This window comes from Pristiophorus japonicus, chromosome 12, assembly GCF_044704955.1.
Source record: "Pristiophorus japonicus isolate sPriJap1 chromosome 12, sPriJap1.hap1, whole genome shotgun sequence".
In the NCBI taxonomy this organism is placed as follows: Eukaryota; Metazoa; Chordata; class Chondrichthyes; family Pristiophoridae; genus Pristiophorus; species Pristiophorus japonicus.
This window is the reverse complement of record NC_091988.1, coordinates 157,534,267-157,558,716: the sequence shown is the minus strand read 5'-3', so window position 1 is coordinate 157,558,716 and position 24,450 is coordinate 157,534,267. Positions and strand designations below refer to the sequence as shown.

At 43.6% G+C, this 24,450-nt stretch overlaps 1 protein-coding gene across 1 annotated transcript in view; it reads left to right on the top strand.

The window, feature by feature from the left end:
* vstm2l (V-set and transmembrane domain containing 2 like) overlaps nucleotides 1-18,881 on the top strand; it is a 97,583-nt gene extending 78,702 nt beyond the window's left edge. The window contains exon 4 of the mRNA XM_070895029.1: nucleotides 18,510-18,881. Within this exon, the coding sequence (XP_070751130.1) occupies nucleotides 18,510-18,881 (372 nt within the window). The remainder of the gene's footprint in view (nucleotides 1-18,509) is intronic.
* The last annotated feature ends 5,569 nt before the right edge of the window (nucleotides 18,882-24,450 follow it).

Below are 24,450 nucleotides of genomic sequence, written 5' to 3'. Positions count from 1 at the left end.
GGCATGGCAATTCAATTGGGGAGCGGAGCTAGGGCCCTGCGCTTAAGAGTGCCGGGAGCTCAACTCATGCGCACTGGAGGTTTCGCACGTGCACAGTAGCTCCTCTGCAGCGTGGGACCCTATGTCCCGCCCCATCCCAGGCCGAGTGGTGTCATTATGCGTGCCGGGCTGCTGCATGTCATAGCGAGAGTCCCGCACCTATCCCCGACCGAGTGGCCTCCCGCAACGGCCGGCTGGCCGGCCCGCTGACTTTCTGGGCTGAGGTAGGACTTAAGTTTTATTTTTTATTTATTATTGATGGTTGCGCTTTGTTTAGTGAGAAGAGTTTTGATTGGGGGAGGGGGGTGCGGGGGCGCGGAGGGGGGAGGAGGAGAGTTTTGATGATTGGGGGGGGGGGAGCGGGGAAAAGTTTTGATCGGGGGGGGTCAGTTTTGATGGGGGTGATAACTGTGTAGCCAGTAATTTTAATGAGCTTACTCAAGACTTCCCTTAACCCTGTTGATGAAAATACTTTCCTACATAAGAACATAAGAATTACGAGCAGGAGGTACTTCTATTTTTTATTTGGATATTTTGAAAAAATTATGGAAATATGTTTTGTCTCTTTACTTCTTTTATTTTTGTAGTTTAAGCTTCCATGAATGCTTCTGTTGAATAGTAAATTAACTTTGCGAAGTTTGTCAGTCCTGTATAGCTGTTTGATCCTATTCACATACTTCAGTCAAGTCATTAAGTACCTACCTGCACTGATTTCTTAACTCTCATTAAGGGTTTTCTGTGCGGCTGCAAGTGACCATATACGCTGGCCTAAGTTAGTTTGGAGCAACTATTAGCTGGCCAATTAAATGGCCAAAACGGGCGTGGGTGGCTGGTAACGCCCCCTTTTGAAAAAAAAAACTCAATTTAAAAAAAAATCCTAACTAACTCACTTACACTGGCGCAAATTGAATGTGCAGGATGGGGATTTTTAAGATACTCCAGAAAAATCAAGTTGCTCCAAAAAAAACGGAGCAACTCCTGGGCAAATTTAGGCCCATTGTAACTGCTCACCCTTCGCACTTACCGCAAGCCTTCAGCAGGCATCCTAGGCGGCCTATTTTGCACCTCCTCTCAACCTGTGAATGGCTTCTTGGGGAACGACTCAGTTCCTGCAGTACACCGGTCCCCTCCAGATGACACAAGGGGACCAATATTGCCTGGTCCTCTTGCCCATTACTGCAGTTCTTGCCGCCATTCCGTTCATGCCCAAAAACAGGCGTGAATGAATTTCCAAGCCTTTGAGTCAAATTCTCTGGGCTGCCCCTGAGGCCATGATCAAGAAGGTGGTCTCCCAGGTTGAGGCTAATCACTTTGGGTGTACTGATGCCTGGGATTTCTACAATGCGGGGAAACTCGACTGCAGGATTTGTGGTAATGGAGGATTGTGATCCTATCAAATAGAGAATAGGTTTGGCAAAATGAAGCTTAACCATCATCATCATCATCATCATCATTATAGGCAGTCCTTCGGAATCGAGGAAGACTTGTTTCCACTCTTAAAATGAGCTCTTGGGTGGCTGAACAGTCCAATACGAGCACCACAGCCCCTGTCACAGGTGGGACAGATAGTCGTTGAGGGAAGGGATGGGTGGGACTGATTTGCCACATGCTCCTTCCGCTGCCTGCGCTTGATTTCTGCATGCTCTCGGCGATGAGACTCGAGGAGCTCAGCGCCCTCCCGGATGCACTTCCTCCACTTAGGGCGGTCTTTGGCCAGGGACTCCCAGGTGTTAGTGGGAATGTTGCACTTTTTCAGGGAGGCCTTGAGGGTGTCCCTGTAACGTTTCCTCTGCCCACCTTTGGCTCGTTTGCCGTGAAGGAGTTCTGAGTAGAGCGCTTGCTTTGGGAGTCTCGTGTCTGGCATGCGAACGATGTGGCCTGCCCAGCGGAGCTGATTAAGTGTGGTCAGTGCTTCGATGCTGGGGATGTTGGCCTGGTCGAGGATGCTAATGGTCTGGGCAATACATTGTGATCTGCAATACCTTACTACCCTCCAGTGGCCAATCTGTGCATCACCTCCATATAAAGGATTGTTGGATTCTGTCACATCTGTGATGAGTGCTGGATCCGTGAAATCTCAAGATGCAAATGTTTTGGAAGGGTTTATTCTGATATCAAATTACAACTATCTTAGAATTCCATGAGTTTAGAACAAGGATAAGTAGAAATATTCCAAGCAAGTAGCAGCCAGTATGGTGTGTGATTTTAAAATTAATGCAGCTTCAGAATTAAAATCTTGACACTGTGCTTATTGAAACAGCAAAATGAAAAAAGCATGCCTCTGTAATTAAGTTTTCACAAGACATAGCTGAAGTCTTTATAGTATTAATGAAATAGTCAATACAATACACCACAGTACATTTCTGACGTAAATGATTACTAAGTGTGAAAGATGCAAGAAATCAGTAGTAGCAATATTAATATTTTTTAATCAATTGAAATGTCAATGACTTCATTATGAAGCTTGCGAATAACAAATTGTTCTGAAATTCTGTACACCATGGATTTACCTTTACTATGTGACTCATTTTCACATCATAACACATCCAGTTAGTAGGAGATGTGCATCAACATATGCTCTGATACTACAGCATGACTCCTAAATACATAAGCTTGTTAAGAATTCAGATCAAGGTTCAGCACCATTGAAAAGTGTTAGCACATAGATGTATTACACAGAGAATGAGCAACAGAAGGCATCTGCAGGGTACATTTAATGTAACAACAAAAACTTGCTTTATGTAGCACCATATTAAAATCTCCCAAAACACTTCACAGGAACCATATCAAACAAAATTTGACACCAAACCACATAATGAGATAATAGAACAGATGATCAATAGCTTGGTCAAAGAGGTAGGTTTTAAGGAGTGTCATAAAGGAGGAGAAAGAAGTGACAAGGTGGAAAGGTTTAGGGAGGGAATTCCAGAGCTTAGGGCCCAGGCAGCTGAAGGCACAGCCGCCAATGGTTGCAGGGTTGGAAAAGGTTACAGAAATAGGGAGGGACAAGGCCAGTGAGGATTTTGAAAGCAAGGATGAGAATTTTAAAATCGAGGCCATTATACCAGGAATTTTATGCTGGTCTACCAGTAGCATCAGAGACAAATCAGTAGTGTAAACCCCAGTGAAAAAAATCCTTTTATTCTTGGATTTGGTCATTTCATCCCAGTATCTTTCTAGGCCTGAATTTTCTGCTGGCATTAAGCTGGGTCCCTGGCTTAACTCTAGCGGATTGGGCCTGCGTTTGCTTGCCACATTCCAAAGTGATGGGGCCGTGGAATAGGTAGCCCAACTATGGGCATATCCAAAAGGCATATCAAATTACAGGAATGTGTCGTCCGACACATTACCTGCCATTTGTGCCCTAGCATTGCTGTGAACGCTGATGGTGTCCTGAGTTGCTATGGCCAGGCGGAGGAGTGATTCCAATTTTAAAGGTCCTGGGGGAAGAGTTGAATCAATTGTGGGGTGATCGACTCAATTGCTCGGCCCCAATGAAATTTAAATGTTAGGATAAAAGAAATTGGCCTTCTCTTCAGCTGGCCCCAGTGTCATTCAGCCCCATTATGTGACTTTACGCTGAGGTAGGCTCCCCAATGGGAGCTGGAATCCTGCTGGGAGTCCTAATATGGGATAATGAATGTGACCCAACAGCTCCCATTCCCATTGAAGATGCACCAGGACTCTGCCAACATCTAAGATCCTGGCCAAGTAAATATTGGGTTGGATTGTAGGCTTTTAGGTTTTCGAGACGATAATGGCGGCGGAGCAGGTAAGTTAGCGGCCGGGAATAGTTTGCGCTTTGGTATTTAAGTTTGTGCAGCTGGGCCCAGCGTCAGGGGGTGCAGTGCTAAGGGAGGCGTGTACACCTCTCGTGGTGCAAGGATGGGAAAATCCCAAGCCAAAGAGCCAGGCCGGGAGCGTTCCGTGAGCCGTCTGGTGGTGGGGGGGGGGGTGGAAAAAAATACAAAAACATTCCCAAAACATTGCACACGACACTACAACACAAATCTCTGATAAAATTAAAAGAAAAAACAATCATACTTGCCTTAGGAGTCCATTACTCACATCTTCACCAACGGGATCGTAGGACCGCCCTGATTTCCCAGGCGATCATTGCGGGCGCACCTCTGGGTGGACGGGTCAGGCGGGTGCTCAAACTCACGCTGGTATCGCAACCAGGGCCGCTGCACACCCGGGCGCATCTCTTCCGGGCGGTGCTGCTCAGCGCCGCTGCAAAACCCGACCGGAAGATCGCGGCGGGTACTGAGGCCCTCACCAACGCCATTGGCGCTGCTCCAGGGCGAAATCTGGAGCGCAGATGACTGGAAAATCCAGCCCATTGTGTGTTTAAAAACAGTAATTGTGGCATTATATAGAATTTATAGCACACACAGTGTCCATTCGGCCCAGATGGTCTATGATGATGTTTATGCTCCACATGAGCCTCCTCCCACCCTATCAGCACAACCTTCTATTCCTTTCTCCCTCATGTGTTTTATCTAGCTTCCCCTTAAATGCTACCTAGCTATTCACCTCAACTGCTCATTGTGGTCTTAAGTTCCACATTCTAACCAACCTCTGGGTAAGGAAGTTTCTCTTGAATTCTTTATTGGATTAATTAGTGACTATCTTACATTAATGGCCCCTAGTTTTGGATTCCTTCACAAGTGGAAACATCTTCTTTACATCTACCCTATCAAACTCCTTCATAATTTTAGAGACCTCTATTAGGTCACCTCTCAGCCTCTCTTTTCTAAAGAAAAGAGCCCCAGCCTGTTCAGTCTTTCATGATGGTTATAACCTTCCAGTTCTGGTATCATCCTTGTAAATCATTTTTGCAGCTTCACCAATGCCTCTATATCCTTTTTGTAATATGTAGGCCCGAACTATGCACATCAGGACTATCATGGTGTGTTTGTGTCCCAGCATGTGTATACAGTGTGCAAATGCAATTGTATTGCGATTCGGATGTCTGCAGATCCCAGACTAGTGATTTCCCTCAGTTATAAAAATATACACCAAAACTCAATATTTCGGACTCATACTGAATACTCCTAGCTACATTCCCCATGTACATTGATGATAACAACAGCACTGGTGACATATGCTTAACCTAGGTTACAAAGGTTTCAATCCACTCAAAGGCTCGTAGCTAAGCTCAACCACTGTTTTGACTGATGCGGACAAACCTGCTTGTATGCAGTTCTGATTCTATGCTAATATTTTCTGACAAATGGAGATTTCCTATAAGAAGGGCTATGCTCTAATGCAAATTTAACATCCCGCATACATGTCTGGAGGCTGACGGACTGAAGTTGAGGCGAATATAAAGATGTCTATAATCGAATTTCCCCAATATAAAATGTTAGTTTTAACCAAAGCAGGTTTTAATTATGTAATAGCTAAACAGCTACCCATAACTTTTCCTGAATTTCTGATAACTTTACACAAACTTAATAATCATTAAAGGAAAATGTATTTCATTTTAATGCACCGTCTTTCAGAAGTAGAAATGCTGCCAAGATCCTTTCTTGCTTTTCATCGCACTCTCGTCCTCCTACACATTAAGTGTTGTACACTGTGGGTTGGCAGACAATAAAAAGAAGTGACATGAATCGAGCTATCAACAGGCAGGACTCCCCAAATCCCTGATCACTTCACAGTATCTACCACCTTAAGAGCCTAGATTTAATATCTCTCCTAGCAGAGGTTGAATGCAGTGAATTAATGTTACTGGTGACAGACAATGCATTTAAATTGATTTAACTGAGAAGCTAATGAGTTTGGGGTAAGTTCACATTGATCTGTTTACTCGGCTCATTATATTTTTTATTATCTGTGAACTGTGGTGCTTGCTTGAGGTCAGAGTTTTAGCAAAATGATGTGGGTACAGGGAACAATTTCAAGACTTTCTTGCATACAAACATTAAGGTGCAAATCTGAAATTAGAAGGCTCCTTGCAGTGACCTTGACAGAAGCTAAAATATTGGCACATGTATTCATCAGACTCTCCTTGCAGAATATCACTTTTTAAATCTGTATTTTGTTAGTGAATTCTCCAGAATGAGTGCGAACACAAGCTACAAGGACACATTTAATTGGTTTCTGACAAAGTATGTACATACAGGAAAGCATCAAGCAAATACAACAAAATAAATAAGATTGTAGATTATGGGGATAGTAGAATCAGCTGATCAAATAGTTCAGGGCTGTGGGTGGGCAAAATGCTCTCTCCGGGTGGGGGGGGGGGGGAGGTTAAATGATGTTGACGCAGGGATGGATGAATATCATGGAGTTTAGCTTAATTACATTTGAAAGAGAAAGAGAAAGAAAGACTTGCATTTATATAGCGCCTTTCAAAGCCCGAAAGCACTTTACAGCCAATAAAGTACTTTTGAAGTGTAGTCACTGTTTTGCTGTAGGAAACACCACTTAACTGGGGTTTAAACTCCCCCATGCATCGACAATCTATCTTTCTCTTGCATACGAGTGATTACTTTAGCTTGCTGCCTATGTCTACGCTTCCTACAAACTGCACATGTCATTATCAGCCAGCATATTGCCAAAATCAGTTGAACTGTCACCAATATGTGAGAAATGATACGTATCCATGGATGGATATTAACGTTCAGTCCCCAGTTCCATGCCATCTCGTACCAGGGGGTATGTTGAAGGTCTTTTGCAATGTCCTTGCCCAGTTTGCGCAGCTCCTGTTTGAGCACGTGATATAGTTTTATGCTCGCCAGCAGAGGATCCTTAATGCCTCTCAGGTCCTCGGGCAGGTGGGGTATTGGTGCAGCCAGTTCACTTTCATATTGGTACAAATCTTGTTTAATTTCATCAATCAGGTTCAGGGTAATAGTTTCTCGAGCATGTATATACGTCATTCATGCTCGTCCTATTGTTACCGGTAGCCTCGAGGTGAAGCAGAAGTTGGCGTTAGTGATATTACATTGATAAATACCATAGTTAGAAGTTGGTTGGTTGGTTACCACACAGTATTCCCCCTTTCCGCGGTAGGCTGAGTGGGTGTGTTTGGATTCTGATGGGCTTATTTCTAAGACACACCCAATGGTTTGATTCAATCCATACCCATCCTCACTTCTCCGGCCTACTGGATGTGGACATATAGTTAGGCTTCCTACCCTGCGGCACCCTGATAATGAGACCCCTCTCATTGTTCCATTCCGATTGATCACATATTGATCCATTGGGTAATACCACATGTAGTTCTTACCCCGGATTAGCCCCAAGTTAGCCCCAGACTCCCCCTTCGCCATTACTGGAATAATTAGGACCATCCCCACCAAGGCAGAATGTGAATCTGTGCATTTGCCTATCACTGGAAAGACTCTTGTCATTCCTTTCCTGGTGCATGTGTCCAGTGACCCTGGGTGCTGTGCTAGGCGGAACAGGTGGGTGCTGTTAATCCAGTCTGGGACTTCGCCCCTGTGTATTTGGTCCAGGTTCTCCCTGACCTGACCAATCATCCATCCCCCGTAAGCGTGGCAGAGATCTCGCTGAACCTCTACCTTTTCCGCATTGAATTCTCAATCAATCAGGCGTTTAATGGTGGCAGCATGGCCCTCCAGGACTGTAATCCCTTTGACTTAGCTCGCTGCTGCCCCATCGCCTTCCCGAGCAGCCCCTTTGGCTGCGTCTGTCTGCCTCTGCAGCAACTTCCTGATTGCGTCTTTAAGGTTTTCTGATTGTTAGGCCATATTCAATACATAAGGTCCTATTGTACCGTATCGCGACGCCTAATAATGTGGGTTGGGTTCCCTTACACCCGCAAAAGTTTTTGTCTGGTCCGAGGGAAGTCTTTGCACCCTCTTGCCGGAATATACCAGTCAGGTAGACTCCATTTCAAACTTGAGTCTTTTGATAGTCCGGGTCTTCATAATTCGGATGTAGCTCATCACCTTCAGCCTCAAGTTTTGAATTCTGGCTGATCATCCGGCCCCGTGCTGTTTGCCACAGGGGTGAGTGCCAAAGTATAATCAGTATCCTGTAAAATCAAACTTTCCCCAAGATGGGGTATTCTGTTAGCCGTTTCCACCATCCTACTCCATTCATATCCACATATACACACATGTCCCCACTGATCAATATCTCGTATGGTCCCGACCACCGCGGCGTGAATCCGGTTCGTCCCGGTAGCCCCTTAACCATTACTTTCTCCCCCACTTGGGGAAGATCTACCGGGGACTCTAACTCTTCTTATTCGTCCCGACCTGCCTGTCGTTCTCTTACTTCCTGGCTCATATCCTTAAGTTGCTTACTTAACTCCATTACATATCTCCTAATCTGATCCCGCAATGGGCCCACATCGGACCCTCCTGTGATTATACCTTCGGGCAATCGCATTGCCCGACCAGCCATGAGCTCATATGGAGTTAATCCTGTTGTCTGATTAGGGGTTGCCCTTTGTCTCATCAGGATAGCAGGCAGCAGCTCAGCCCAAGCCTGTCCGGTTTCTTGGATGGCTTTTGGCAGAGCTGTCTTTATTGTCCAATTCATCTGTTCTACCATCCCCGAACTCTGCGGGTGATAGGGGATGTGAAATTTTTGTTTAATGCCCAATGTAGTGCATAGTAATTTTACCACCTGTCCTGTGAAGTGGGTTCCCTGATCGAAGTCTATTTGGGTGGGGATGCCCCAGCGGGGAATCACCTCCTCAGCTAAAATACGAGCTACTGTGGTTGCAGTACAGTTTCGGGTAGGAAAAGCCTCCACCCACCATGTAAATAAACCAATTATCACTAGACAGTATTTCTTTACTCTAGAGCTTGGCAGTGGTCCCGTGAAATCAATTTGTTTATTCTCCCATGGCCCTTGCGGCCGTGATTGATGGGCCATTCTAATTTTAATGGCCTTTCCTGGATTATGCTGGACACATGTAATGTATTGCTGATAACAATGTCTCGTCCCACGCCTGGCCACCACCAATCTCGAGAGACACTACTGATCATGGCATTTCGCCTGGCATGGGTTAATGCCGTGGTGCAGTTCCATGAGCATCTTTCTTATACAAGTGGGGGCTGCCATCTTACCGTCCTTTCTCCACATGGAGTCTGGATCTGGTGCCCCTCCCTGATTTTTTTCATTCTGTCTTTTCTTCATCACTTACATCTGCATGCAATTTTACAATGTCAATATCTTCTTTAGTAATCATACTACTTACTGATTCCTCCCTCACTTCGGACGAAACTGTTGCCTCCTGCGCCGCCTTATCCGCAGCCTCATTGCCTCATTACCACTCTGGACATCGTCCACCACTTTCTGGTGGGCTTTGACCTTTATCCACCGCCTCGGTGGGTTTACTAGTCGCGTCGAATAGCAGCCTAATTCGGCCTTCATGTTTAATGGCCTCCCCGTCTGAGGTGATGAATCCTCCCCTCCGCCAGGCAGTCATGTAGTCATGGACTACTCCAAAAGCATAGTGGCTGTCTGTGTAGATATTTGCCCGCTTGCCTTCAGCTAATTGGAGGGCTTCATTCAGGGCAGTGAGTTCTGCCACTTGTGCGGAAAGTCCTCTGTCCAGTCCCCCACTTAGGACGGTGTCAAGTGCTCCATTGACCACCGCCCACTCTGTATGTGGGGTCCCTTGGATATATTTGCAGGACCCATCTACAGAAAGGTTTAAATCGGGGTCCTCAAGTGGGATCTCACTTATATTACCGGGTTATTCTTCCCACTCTCGGGCATGGCACTCATGGGGTTCACCCGTGACCAGGAGACCCTCTACAGGGTTCTCCCCTGTGTCTCATACTATTTTCACGGACTCATCATGGGGGAGTAAAACTGCCTCCCATTTAGCCCTGCGTACATTGGACACGGATCTTAGTTTCCCGGTGTTGAGCATTTCTACCAGAGTGTGTTCAGTGTTGCAGTACAATCTCCCCGGTCATCACTACCGGTTCACTGACTTTCACTGCCCACGTTGCACAGTCCAGAGCTGCCACACACCAGGACAGACCGACTGCCACAGGTGACTGTTGGGTTGAGTAATAGGCTACAGGACGCATCCTGTCTCCATGCATCTGAGTGACCACTGCCCCATAGAATCCTTCCTCATTTTCGCAGTAAATGTGGAAAGGTATGTCCATGTTCGGGAGTCCCAGGCCAGGTGCAGACATTAAGGCTTCCTTTAGATTACCATATGCTGTTTCCTGCTCCGGGCCCCCCGCTACACTTTCTAGGGAGGGTTTCCCCCCTTTCACCAGTTTCTGTATTGGTTCTGCAATTGCTGCGAAGTTGGCTATAAAGTTTCTGCAGTAATTAAAGAGTCCCAGTACTTTCCGTACCCCTCGGACTGTCTTTGGGCGGGGCATGATTCTGATAGCTTCTTTCCTATCTTGAGACATTGTTCGAGTCCCTTTTGATATCTCATGTCCCAAATATTGTGCCGCTGTCTGTCCAATCTGGGCTTTCTTGGGATTGGCTTTAAATCCCACCCTTTGTAGGGTTTCTAAGATTTCTATGAGAGCGCCCGTGTGTCCCCTACAGTAAAGGCAAACTTGTCCTGTGATTCTCGAGCCAGAGGAATGGACCAAAGTCCATTGGCTATGTCAAGCACTGTGAATATCTTATGTTCGGGTTTCAATCCATTAAAGATTGTGGCTGGGCTGGCTACAATGGGGTGCTGACGAGGTATCACTTTATTCAGAGCCGTGTAATCTGTAGTCAGTCGCGTCTAATAGCAGCCTAATTCGGCCTTCATGTTTAATGGCCTCCCCGTCTGAGGTGATGAATCCTCGCCTCCCCCAGGCAGTCATGTAGTCATGGACTACTCCAAAAGCATAGTGGCTGTCTGTGTAGATATTTGCCCGCTTGCCTTCAGCTAATTGGAGGGCTTCATTCAGGGCAGTGAGTTCTGCCACTTGTGCGGAAAGTCCTCTGTCCAGTCCCCCACTTAGGACGGTGTCAAGTGCTCCATTGACCACCGCCCACTCTGTATGTGGGGTCCCTTGGATATATTTGCAGGACCCATCTACAGAAAGGGTTAAATTGGGATCTCACTTATATTACCGGGTTATTCTTCCCACTCTCGGGCATGGCACTCATGGGGTTCACCTGTGATCAGGAGACCCTCTACAGGTATGAGCCGTCCGGCTTCTTTACCGGCCACATGGGTTAATTCATGGTGCGCTCAGCTTCCCGGAGTATGCCACTGTCCAGCAGATCTTGTACAATTTGTTTGACTGCCTCCCTGGCTTCAGGTTTAATTGGATATTGCTTATGCGGGGTGTGCTCAGGTCCCAGGACAATGATTAGGTCGGTTTCTACCAGTCCACAATCTTGTTTGGAACGTGCCCACACTCCATCAATTTGCAGACACATGGGGCCATACCCTTTTAATGTATCCCTGGTCAGGAGTTGTACGCTCCCCACCTTCGTATGGTTGTCCAATTTATTTTGTTCCCCGAAGGTAGTAGTTTTGTGCCCATTTGGGCTTCTTGAAACTATTTTCTTCCCCTGGGGATCACTCAATGCTCGTAATTGTTCTAGGAGGTCGATTCCTAATATTGTACCCCCATTATTGGGACAAACATAAAATTTTGAAGGGATTAGAATCCCTGCCACGTCCAATAATATTACTTCGCTTGTGCCCTTGTGGCAGATCCTCCAATCCCTGTGATTAGAACTGTCCATTTGGTTGTGGGTAGGGGGATATCTGTCATTGAGACAGAGGCGCCAGTATCCTCTAACATGTCACATTGCCGGCCCCCTAACAATGCTGTAATGTGGATCCGAGGATCGCCTTCGCCCTCAGCAGGGTCCTCTGGCTTTCAGTCCCTTGCCAGGTCCTTGAGGGCCTGGAGGAGCTGATCCTTGGTCATGTTCTGGGATTTGGGTGGGCTACCCTGCGGTGTGGGTCTTTTCCCGCCCCCGCCTGGCGCCCAACACTGAGTTTTGTTGTGCCCCATATTCTGGCAGTTGGTGCACTTGAGACGTGGACTCTTACAGTTCTTGGACATGTGTCCGGGTTTGCCACAATTGTAGCAAACTCCAATGGGTCTTTTGCTAGATGCCTCCTATTTCTACTTTATAAGAACATAAGAACATAAGAATTAGGAACAGGAGTAGGCCATCTAGCCCCTCGAGCCTGCTCCGCCATTCAATAAGATCATGGCTGATCTGGCCGTGGACTCCGCTCCACTTACCCGCCCTCTCCCCGTAACCCTTAATTCCCTTATTGGTTAAAAATCTATCTATCTGTGACTTGAATACATTCAATGAGCTAGCCTCAGCTGCTTCCTTGGGCAGAGAATTCCACAGATTCACAACCCTCTGGGAGAAGAAATTCCTTCTCAACTCGGTTTTAAATTGGCTCCCCCGTATTTTGAGGCTGTGCCCCCTAGTTCTAGCCTCCCCTACCAGTGGAAACAACCTCTCTGCCTCTATCTTGTCTATCCCTTTCATGATTTTAAATGTTTCTATAAGATCACCCTTCATCCTCCTGAACTCCAATGAGTAAAGACCCAGTCTACTCAATCTATCATCATAAGGTAACCCCGTCATCTCTGGAATCAGCCTAGTGAATCGTCTCTGTACCCCCTCCAAAGCCAGTATATCCATCCTTAAGTAAGGTGACCAAAACTGCACGCAGTACTCCAGGTGCGGCCTTACCAATACCCTATACAGTTGCAGCAGGACCTCCCTGCTTTTGTACTCCATCCCTCTCGCAATGAAGGCCAACATTCCATTCGCCTTCCTGATTACCTGCTGCACCTGCAAACTAACTTTTTGGGATTCATGCACAAAGACCCCCAGGTCCCTCTGCACTTCAGCATGTTGTAATTTCTCCCCATTCAAATAATATTCCCTTTTACTGTTTTTTTTTCCCAAGGTGGATGACCTCACACTTTCCGACATTGTATTCCATCTGCCAAACCTTCGCCTATTCGCTTAACCTATCCAAATCTCTTTGCAGCCTCTCTGTGTCCTCTACACAACCCGCTTTCCCACTAATCTTTGTGTCATCTGCAAATTTTGTTACACAACACTCTGTCCCCTCTTCCAGGTCATCTATGTATATTGTAAACAGTTGTGGTCCCAGCACTGATCCCTGTGGCACACCACTAACCACCGATTTCCAACCCGAAAAGGACCCATTTATCCCGACTCTCTGCTTTCTGTTAGCCAGACAATTCTCTATCCATGCTAATACATTTTCTCTGACTCCGCGTACCTCTATCTTCTGCAGTAACCTTTTGTGTGGCACCTTATCGAATGCCTTTTGGAAATCTAAATACACCACATCCATCGGTACACCTCTATCCACCATGCTCGTTATATCCTCAAAGAATTCTAGTAAATTAGTTAAACATGATTTCCCCTTCATGAATCCATGCTGCGTCTGCTTGATTGCACTATTCCTGTCTAGATGTCCTGCTATTTCTTCCTTAATGATAGTTTCAAGCATTTTCCCCACTACAGATGTTAAACTAACCGGCCTATAGTTACCTGCCTTTTGTCTGCCCCCTTTTTTAAACAGAATTTTGGTAGAATATTACGAATGCATCTGCTATAACTTCCGCCATCTTTTTTAATACCTTGGGATGCATTTCATCAGAACCAGGGGACTTGTCTACCTTGAGTCCCATTAGCCTGTCCAGCACTACCCCACTAGTGATAGTGATTGTCTCAAGGTCCTCCCTTCCCACATTCCCGTGACCAGCAATTTTTGGCATGGTTTTTGTGTCTTCCACTGTGAAGACCAAAGCAAAATAATTGTTTAAGGTCTCAGCCATTTCCACATTTCCCATTATTAAATCCCCCTTCTCATCTTCTAAGGGACCAACATTTACTTTAGTCACTCTTTTCCGTTTTATATATCTGTAAAAGCTTTTACTATCTGTTTTTATGTTTTGCGCAAGTTTACCTTCGAAATCTATCTTTCCTTTCTTTATTGCTTTTTTAGTCATTCTTTGCTGTTGTTTAAAATTTTCCCAATCCTCTAGTTTCCCACTAACCTTGGCCACCTTATACGCATTGGTCTTTGATTTGATACTCTCCTTTATTTCCTTGGTTATCCACGGCTGGTTATCCCTTCTCTTACCGCCCTTCTTTTTCACTGGAATGTATTTTTGTTGCGCACTATGAAAGAGCTCCTTAAAAGTCCTCCACTGTTCCTCGATTGTGCCACCGTTTAGTCTGTGTTTCCAGTCTACTTTAGTCAACTCTGCCCTCATCCCACTGTAGTCCACTTTGTTTAAGCATAGTACGCTTGTTTCTGACACAACTTCCTCACCCTCAATCTGTATTACAAATTCAACCATACTGTGATCACTCATTCCGAGAGGAACTTTTACTAGGACATCGTTTATTTTTCCTGTCTCATTACACAGGACCAGATCTAAGATAGCTTGCTCCCTTGTAGGTTCTGTTACATATTGTTCTAAGAAACAATCCCGTATGCATGATCGGCTTCTGGTGTTGGCTGGCTTCATTATCCAATTGGCATGCCCAGCTCACCAGTCCGTCATAGATATTTGCGCCAACTACCCCCATCTTAAGTATTTTCTGATGGTTGGCTGACAGGCCGTCTTTAAACATCTTTAAAAATGCCTGATCTGCCTTGGCTGGGGTTGACTGACCCGAGTATTCTTGATATGCGGTCCACAGTCTATGACCATACTCACTGCTGTTTTCATCTTTCTTCTGGCGGACTAACAGAATTAGTCCCCAGTTGGGAGCGGGAGCTCCAAAGGTGGCTTGGACTGCCCGGGTGAAATCATCGTACGCTGTCTGTCGGACTGCCCTAGTGGCATTGTTAAGAGGAGTCCTTTCACCATTTTTATAGTCCTGTCCTAAGGTCTCCCATTTAAGCCGTGGACATTTAGCCCTCACTACCTGATGTACATCCCTCTCATGCATCTCAATGATGTCATACATTTCCCTTAACAGTCTCCAAAATTCAGAATTGCGTGTTTTTCCTTGAGAGAAGGTAGATCCTTGAGGATTCCGTGTTTCTCCAAAGGGGTAAACGGTATGTATTTCACTGTTACTTGATGGCCAGCCCCTTGTTTTGTGCCAGACAATCGCAGCGGAGCTGCAGGAAGCTTAGTATCATCTTCTAGGTCATACTTGGGTGCCATAGCTCCTGTCTTTTCATAAGAAGTGGGTGCCTGCGGCTTCCCGCCTCATCCCTGTCGTAGTCTCCAGGTCTCCCAAAGAGCCCGGACTCACAACAACGCCCATTAGTTTCTCTTAGTTTCTTTACTTCTTCCCTTGATTGCCTTAATTCCTCAATTTTGGGTTTCATCTTGTCACTAAATTGTCGCAGTATAATTATACCGGCTTTCTGGGCTCTCTTAGTTTTCTCTTTTTCCCACCAAGCCTTTTATTCAGCTGGTTCTTGTGACGGGTCCCACTCATCTTTTAACATTTTGTCGATTAACCTTTTCCGGTCATCTGCATAGAATTTAGTAAGGGAACTGTCCGAACCCCAGTCTAATCCTTTCCCCGATGCCATTATATGATCTGACGATCTATGTCACCTGTCTGATGACTTGACGTCTCTCCAATCGGTAATTTAATCCAACCTCTATCTTAAATCTTCGCCTTATTTCACCGGTATAATTTCTGTGCCACACAGTTCTTATCAATGACTTTAAACTAAATCAATTACTTTAAGCTAACTTATCATACTCACGCGCCAACAAAAATTTGTTCTTTAGCAGACTCTCTCAGTTCGGAATACCCGGTTGACAGACAGTCTTGTCAGAGAGATCATGTAATTTTGGAATGGTACTTTAAACTTACTCACTCCGACATGTTCTACCAATGGTCGTCTGTCCTATCCTCGTTGCCAAATTTGTTGTGGAACCAAAATAAAGGCGCAACACAAGTCTGATAAAGAATCAAAGATATGTTTATTTACGAATACCTATAGCTTGGCCAAGGGAGCATGGCTTAGAGTTCCTCAACTCTCCACTAGCCAACTCAACTTTGGCTTCCAGCCGTACAGCATATAAAGCCGAAAACCGCAATCCGTCATCAATTACTTTGGGGGCTTTTACATTGGGGGCTTTATATTTTTCAGCTATGAAGCAACAAGCCAGGTTTCCTGTTATTCAACACCTAGCCTAACCGCAAGTCAGCATCCTGTTATTTATGAATTCTATGTTTATCTTTGTTAAGCTTGCCACCACATCCTCTTGCAGGTGACCTACTTAGTTGTTGCTGGCATGACATGTTTTTCCCCTGTTCTACCCAACCTGCAACTCTATATTACTACTTGCCAATTTCTGAACACATTTCCCAGACAGCAACACTTATCACTACGGTGGGTTTCTAAAATTCCCACTTCAGTAGCCAATTTACAAACACCATTGTGATACTGACCAGATAATCTGTTTTTTAGTGATGCTGGTTGAGGGATAAATATTGGGCAGGACACCAGGGAGAACTCCCCAGATTTTCTTCGAAATAGTCCCATGGGATCGTTTACGTCCACCTGAGAGGGCAGGCGGGGTTTTCTGTTTAACAGCTCATCCGAAAGACGGCAGGGCCGAAATTCAGCCTCCCAAAAAGGCCACTTACCGCCAGAAAGTGGCGGCCCGGTGGGGGAGTCGAGAAGCCGCCGACTTCCCATCCAGTGGCCCCCACGATCGAAATTTAGCTTGGGGATTTTTCTGGCGGTCCCCATTTCTATCCTGCTGCTGCCAGCCATCCTAAGCGCATCATCAAAGCACGCACCGCCAATTTCCCGCACCTCCATGGCACCCCGTGCAAAATTTAGCTGCAAAAATCCATGATCCGCCGCGCGGTGTTCCGACAGCTTTTTCTGTGGGTGCACCTGGCTTTCATTCTGAGAGCTATGGCAAGGGGAAGATGCACTGCCACAGCTGCCATGTTTTTTTTTTGTCGGCTGACTGTCAGATCGGGTCGACAATTATACCCTCAGATTCGGCCGGGCCGCAAACAGACAGCCTGGCACTCCCTCTTGGCAATCCCGCTGGCCCGGCTGAAACCCTCCCTGGTGGCCCAGTGGACCGAAGTTTCAAAGTGCCAAACGCTCTCCCCTTTAAGTGAAGGGGAGAGCGTGGTGACGGACACGCGTCAGGACATCATCTCCACTCTGCTGCTGACTGACAGCCACGGAGATGCCTTCCCACCTCCACTTCTGCCCCTCGAGTACTTACCGGGCTCACCTCCGCCCCCATTATGACTGACTTCCAGTCCACTGCAAAAAAAAAAGGACAAAGAGCTGACTATCGATCAAGAGTCGACCTCATCCTATCCGACGGTGAAAACACTTAAAAACCGGTAAGTGGACCAGGTTTGTAGCGGGCCTGAATTTTGGCCCCGCATCTCCAACAGCGCATCTCTCCTTCAGTACTGCAATGCAGTGTCAGCCTAGTTACACAAAATAAACGAAGTGGGAATGGTAGAGTTTGTGATAGGCTAGGCTATGCAATGTTTATAGAAGGAATGGGCATGATTGTGCAAAAATCATGTCATCGTTCCATGCTTCTGTGTGCAGGAGCGGGTTTTATAGCATGATAGTTGATGCATTGTTATCAACTTATCAATGCTTTTATCTGGCAGTGGAAAACATTTTTTTTTATATAACTTGCATGAAGCCTGCAATCAACGTTTGAAATGACGTCTTGTGAACATCAGCATATAAATCCTTAACGTATTTGTATTAATAGAGGCACTTTTCCATTTATTTTAAATGGGATAATACTCCCATTAAAATTGGAAAGAAATTTATACAAACATGTAACTATGTTAATATTCACACATCCTTATTTCAAGTTCTACACTGTAAGGAGTTTGAACTGCCGCAGAATTAAGCAGCTACCCACATAACGATAGTTTCTGCACCATGTAGTTCATTGTATGTGCACCATTCTTGAATCTTGAGAAGTGATAGGAAGCTACATAAATGTAAGTTCTTCCTTCGTACAACAGTGCAAACCTTCCCAGCAGTCGGCATGTCCAGATTTGAAGAGCTATGGAGGTGGGCTTTAGTAACATTGTTTTAAAACAAATATTTTGTTGGGGAAATACTAAGATGGTAACTAACTGAACAAAGCTGCACTGAGTTGGAAGAGAACCACTTGGAACGCTGATTTCATAGAAACTTTCTTATAGGGAATCCGCAACGAACAAATTCCATTTGCCTTCACAACTAAAATAATTAATGCTAACATGGATTTAGTTGAACCAAGATTAAATCGCGTTCAAGTAATTGAATTGTTCCCACATTACAACGGTGACTACACTCCAAAAGTACTTAATTGGCTGTAAAGCGCTTTGAGATGTCCGGTGGTCGTGGAAGGCGCTATATAAATGCAAGTCTTTCTTTGAATACCCTGTGACGTCTAAGGAAGTTAACAATAACAAGTCTTACCCATGTTACTTTTAAATGGACTGTATTTTATTTCTCATTAATTTCTCCTTTCTAACCCCTTTATCAAGCCATTGTTTGTCTTTTCCATTCCTTCTAGGCTGTGAAGGTAGTTGGAAGCAATATCTCTCACAAACTGCGGTTGTCCAGCATAAAAACTTCAGATGAGGGCACTTATGAATGCAGAGTGACTGATTACAGTGAGGGCAAAGCCAGGCATCACAAAGCCAAAGCCTACCTGAGGGTCAAGCCTCAGCAGGGCCATGAGATGCAGCTGCATGGAGCCTCCGTACACATGCAGGACACCAAGGTGCCTGGAAACGACATGGGGACTCACACGAATCTCGTTGCTAAATCCGCATCCTTTTCCAACAGCCCTCAAACTGTACGAGCCATAAAGGAACAAGCCTTGGATACTGACTGTGAACAGAATGATCTGTCTCTTGATGCTGATCGTATCCACTGTGTTTAATAGAACGAGCTGTTGTGGAGAGTCAAGTGTTTGTATACTGTATAGAAGGAGTGCATGACCAGCTTCTTTGTGGGAGTATTTTGGCAAAAAAAAAATCTCTAAAACTATAGTTTAAAGGGGGAAACCCAGCTTTTGAAATATTTTCCTTATTTGATATATATAATTATTGGAAGTAAAATGTTGATTTCACTACATCCATCGGGATGTTGATATGTGTTCAGTATCCTATATAGAAACATCTATCTACCTAATAACTCAGTAGAAACAAGCTCAGATCAACTTTTTACTATATGTTTATCAGAAAGGTACAAAACACCCAGAGATAGTACAGAATAGTGATAAAAGATCTCTTTTTATTTTTAATTTGCAGTAGAACAATTATCCATCTTTTCAACATTAGTGGAAGTGTCTTTCATAGAATCATAGAATAGTATAGCACAGAAGGGGACCATTCGGCCCATCGAGTCTGTGCCGACTCTTTTGAAGAGCAATCCAGCTAGTTCCCCCTCTCTTTTCCCATACCTGTGCAATTTTTTCTCCTTCAAGTATTTGTCCAATCCCTTTTGAAGGCTATCCCTATTGGGCAGTGCATTCCAAATCCTCCTCAGTCTCTTTTCATTTAACAATTGAAATCTCATCTTCACCTAAATATTCAAACCCTAATTCAAAACTTTGGCAACTAATAACTGCAACCCCATATTACCTGATCAACTTCAACCTTATCTTTGCCTAACAATTCTAATTCCATCATGAACAAACCCCAATATCATTATTACCTTATAAACTTAACCTTAACTGAACTAACAATCCCACATCTACCTTTACTTGAAGAATCCCAATGTCATTATCCAGTAAAAGCACAACTATTCTCATGTAACCTCAACTTCATTGTCACCTAGAATCTCTAACTCTGTCATATCTAACCATCACAACCTTATATTCCCCGAAGAACTACCACACTGTCTCTTCATATCTATCCATCAAATTTAATAATCCCAAACTTATTCCCTTTAACTATCCTTTCTAATCTCACCTAAAAGCCCCAGCTTCGTTTCACCTGATAATTGCATCTCATTTTACTTTGAGGACCTCAATCTGCTCCCACCTGACAATCCCAATCCCATCTTTGTCCAATATTTCTATTAAATTCTACCGAATAATCCAAACATCCATTGATCCATGTTATTGCACCAAATTACATCTAAAATAATTACCTTAGCTCAAATCCCAAACTAATTTTACAATCATTTAAACCACATACCATGAACTGTTCCAATCTCCTTTTACCCAATAAACCCATCCTCATTCTCGTCTAACTTTAACCCATTTCACCTTTTAACCCCAACCCACAATGCCCCTATCCCAACATAGTTACAAATCAGTACCCAGCCTTCCCTGTTTCTTCCTACATCAACCTCATTCAATATATTTTACTTCATTACAAATATATTCCTTATTTCAACCTCATCTAGAAACTTCCACTAGAATGTTGCAACCTCATCTAACAAACTATACTGCAGGAAGTAATAAAAGATGACTCCTCGACAACCTACAATAACCTGAAATATGGGCTAAATATGGTGTAACATTTAACATACCTTTTAGAAATGAAAAACAGTGAATATCATTGAATAGCACAACATAAACAGTTGGACATCTGGTGGATTTGCTGCTCCATTACTCTCTAAATTCAGATAAAATACAAACTATTTTGATAGATTTTACATGAAAAAGTTTAAAATATAGACATAAACCACCCCTTTTATCCTTTGCATATACTGACTGGGAGCAGTTATCGACTGAAATGTGTATGTGTTGTGCATTATTAGTGTGCCCACAAGTGTTTATGTAAAGTCCATCAAGAGGGGTTGAATTGGAATGACGAGCAACTTGCTTTTGTGCTCTATGAATAACTAATCATCTTGATAAAATACAATGGTTTATGGGCTGTATCTAAATATCTTCCAGGAAATCTAGATCATCTGATTAGATATTGTCCTCCAATACTGCATGGGTCTACCAGGTCTCATTGGTTTGATACATCACCTGACTGAACATAGCTGGTACTGTGCAATAGAACACTTGGCTGTAAATAGAGCTTCATTTTGTGACTTTCTCTGATATCAATACTTTTTTATTTGATTGTGAAACATTGAAATATTTATGTAAAAAATCTAAAATAACTGATTTATTTGCAAGTTTTTTTTTCAAATCATATATGGACATACTTCATTAAATCAATGAAAAACAACAGATCTTAGGCACTGAGAGTGCCAATAATACATTTTATACTGTGCCAATTATTTGGGCCCCATTTTCCCAAACGGGGCCAAACAAGAACTAGCTTTGTGCTTAAGTGACTAAAACAGCAGATCTATTATGCCTGCAGACATACAGTGCTCTTACCGAATCTGAATATAATCAGTTATGTGTTGACAAATCTGCATCAATGCTCGTTATCCTGCCAGAAGTATGGACCAAGCAACACTGCAAATGGTTCCCAGCCCCTTACCTTCATTGGCAGTAAATTGCTCTGCAAAGTACTGACATATATTACAAATACTTCGCATTTTGGAACCCATTTAATGAGCAGTGAAGTGGGCCGATGCTCGAAGCTTTAAAGCCCATTTAATGAATCGTTCAAATGGTCCATTCAAACTGAACAGCTGCCAGTCTGTACAGATGAATTCTCTTTATGCGAGTAAAATAAAATCCAGAAGGGAGCGGGTCATTGCACACAAATCATATTTTTTAAGTATTTCTTTAGTCATGAAGTAGCTATGGAAACATATTATACAACAACAGAGCTACAGCTACTGAGCCATTTAATTCTGCATTTTATTTTGACCATTTGTAGCAGAGCCTCTCTGTAAAATGATTTTGCTGAATGTGATTAATAAAGACAAGAACATGAACCGAACATTGTCAGCTTTATTTATTTTGTTTACATTTTTTGAGTGATACAGAAATGTTGCAACTTTCTCAAGCCAAGAGAAATTCAGCAAGTGCTAAGAACCAGCTGTACGTTTAGGAGCTACATGCCCCAGTTGATTTGACATGGGTGTTTGGGACTTTTTTGATTGGACCAATAAGAGTTATTCTGAATTGGCCCAGTGTCGCCTAACAAGAATCAATATAAATAAGTGCCCCTTTTAGGGCACCACTATTATAGTAAATGAACGAGAGGTCCAATTAAACTAATATGCTTAAAATAAAGCAACAAAATAAAAATTGGAACATCATTATTGGCATTCATATGACATTCTATACCCTGCCATGCCCACTGGTCAACATCTATTGTTTGGTGTTTGTGCCTAATATCTGTACACTTGAGTGACTCCGTGAGAAACAATGGCAGACCCTCTCTGCCCATCCCACTCAATTCCATTATATGCCATACATTTGCTGATGACTCACTGATTAATCAATTATAGAAAATTCCCTCTGTATATAACACACCATCCACTAAACTTTTTACATATCCAAAGTAGATCATTATGTATGGAACAGTAGCTAGCTTGTAAGATGTTGAAGTTCTCTTGATGTCATGAACACTCATAAAGTTTCCAGGATTGAATTACAGCCTTAAATCCCCGTTATGTTAGATATAAGATAGGACATAAAGCAGGCAAATTCCCTGATTCCATATACCCAGCAGGGAGCCACAGTCAAAGGAAGTACAGATTGCAGATGTGGCTAAACACGGTAGATCCTATTCTCTGACCTATGCGCCCTTAAAGTGCAATCCCCCATTGGGAATGTGGAATCAGAGAATTTATCCTATAGAGAATAGTGTATATCTGGGAGTGAGTAAAAGGAGGGATTCAATTGCGATTGAACCTGTGAGAGAACGGTTACAGTGTCATAGAATCATAGACATTTACAGCACAGAAAGAGGCCATTCTCTGAATTAAAGATTTCAATCTTCAGAGTTTTTATTTTTTACAATTACTAGTTGATCTGCTGTGTTATCGACATAGATAAAAAGTAATGAGGTGTGAAACACCTTACCATATTCCGGCCATGAAGATGAGCCCTTTTGAACTGAGATTTACTTTTTTGACTTTGGCAGGGAATTTCAATGTTTGGCTGCTACAGAAAGAGTGCAAGTGAAATTACAGAGCAATAAATCACTCTAAGCAACATCCTGGGCAGCAGAAACCTATCCCACCTGGAAGCAATGTATAGGGCAGAGTGTGGAAAAGAAATCAGGTAAATGTGGCAAAGGGTTGGGAGGGAATGAGTTTGGAAGTAGTGTACTGGGGTTGGGATAGGGATTCAAGAGTGAGTGGGCAGCTCAATTGGTGGTGGACTTGTCGACTAGAAGAGTTCTTGGGAGAGTTGGCTTGTGCCATGGGAACATTCAGTTTAAGAGGGGTAGGATTGGCGAGAGGGCATTGACAAGGGGAAATACTTGAAAGGAAGGGGTAAAATATTGTCCAGGGCTTAAGAGCACTGGGTGGGGAGGGGTGTGGCTATGGGAGTGTGAAATAGTGGCGAGGTCTTCGTATCGGAGGAAAATGTAAAAGACAACTAAAAATATTTCTTACTCTATATAGAATAATCCTTGTTACAGTGCTATTTTTCAGGAAATATTTTTTTATAATACTAGTTAATCTCTTGTGATGTTGCACGTGGTAAGTAGGAAGATACTTATTTGGGCAGATATGTCACCGAACTAGCACTCCAGCAGTTGTGAGTTCAAATCACATCATGGCAAACTGGGTTTGAATTCAAAAAAGTTTGTGGGCTAGCACAAGAAAAATAGCCATGAAAGCTTCTGGGTTGTCATTAAAAAAAAACAACTGGTTCACTAAAGTCCTTCTGGGAAGGGAACCTGCCACCACTACCATGTATGGGCTACATGTGCTCCAGTCCTACAATATATAGATGAGTCTTAATACCCTCAGAGCAACTCAGGTGGGCAATAAAATACTTCCTCGCCCCATGCCATTCACATCCCCAAAACATTTTTTTTAAATGAGTACTGAGAAAAAAAATTTCTGGAAACATTTTGAGCAAATTATAGGAACCCAGATTACTCAATCACAGGGCGGCTAATTAAACATAAGCAACGCCCTTTATTAACGTGAACATAGGAATTTAAGGTGGAGAAAAGTTGAGACAAAAAATGTGGTAAAAACAGAACAACAGGAAATCAGGTTCTATAGGTAGGAAGTGCATGCAGTCATAAGAGTTTTTAATTATAGATAGTTTAAAATTCATAATTTTAGTTTAAATTTAATGTTTTGGAATCTTGCTTTAAAATGATTCACTCCTATTGTTCGTAGAATAATGAGTCAGTTCTTTAGATTTAAAAGTAACGATGAAAATAATACAAAAGCTTAAATATTATTTCACTTCCGAGGCCACTTTCAGGATTATTAACTTTTGGCCTCAGTGAAGATGCTGTCACAATACTGCCAGCAGCAGAAAAATATTTCTTCAACCATGAAGAAAGTTCTAAGTCTTCAAACATGTGATCTTGACGACAAAATAAAATGGGCGGTCGGTATTATTGAATCTCGGCGTTAATTACGTGTGGAAAGTAATGCTGGCCGATATTATG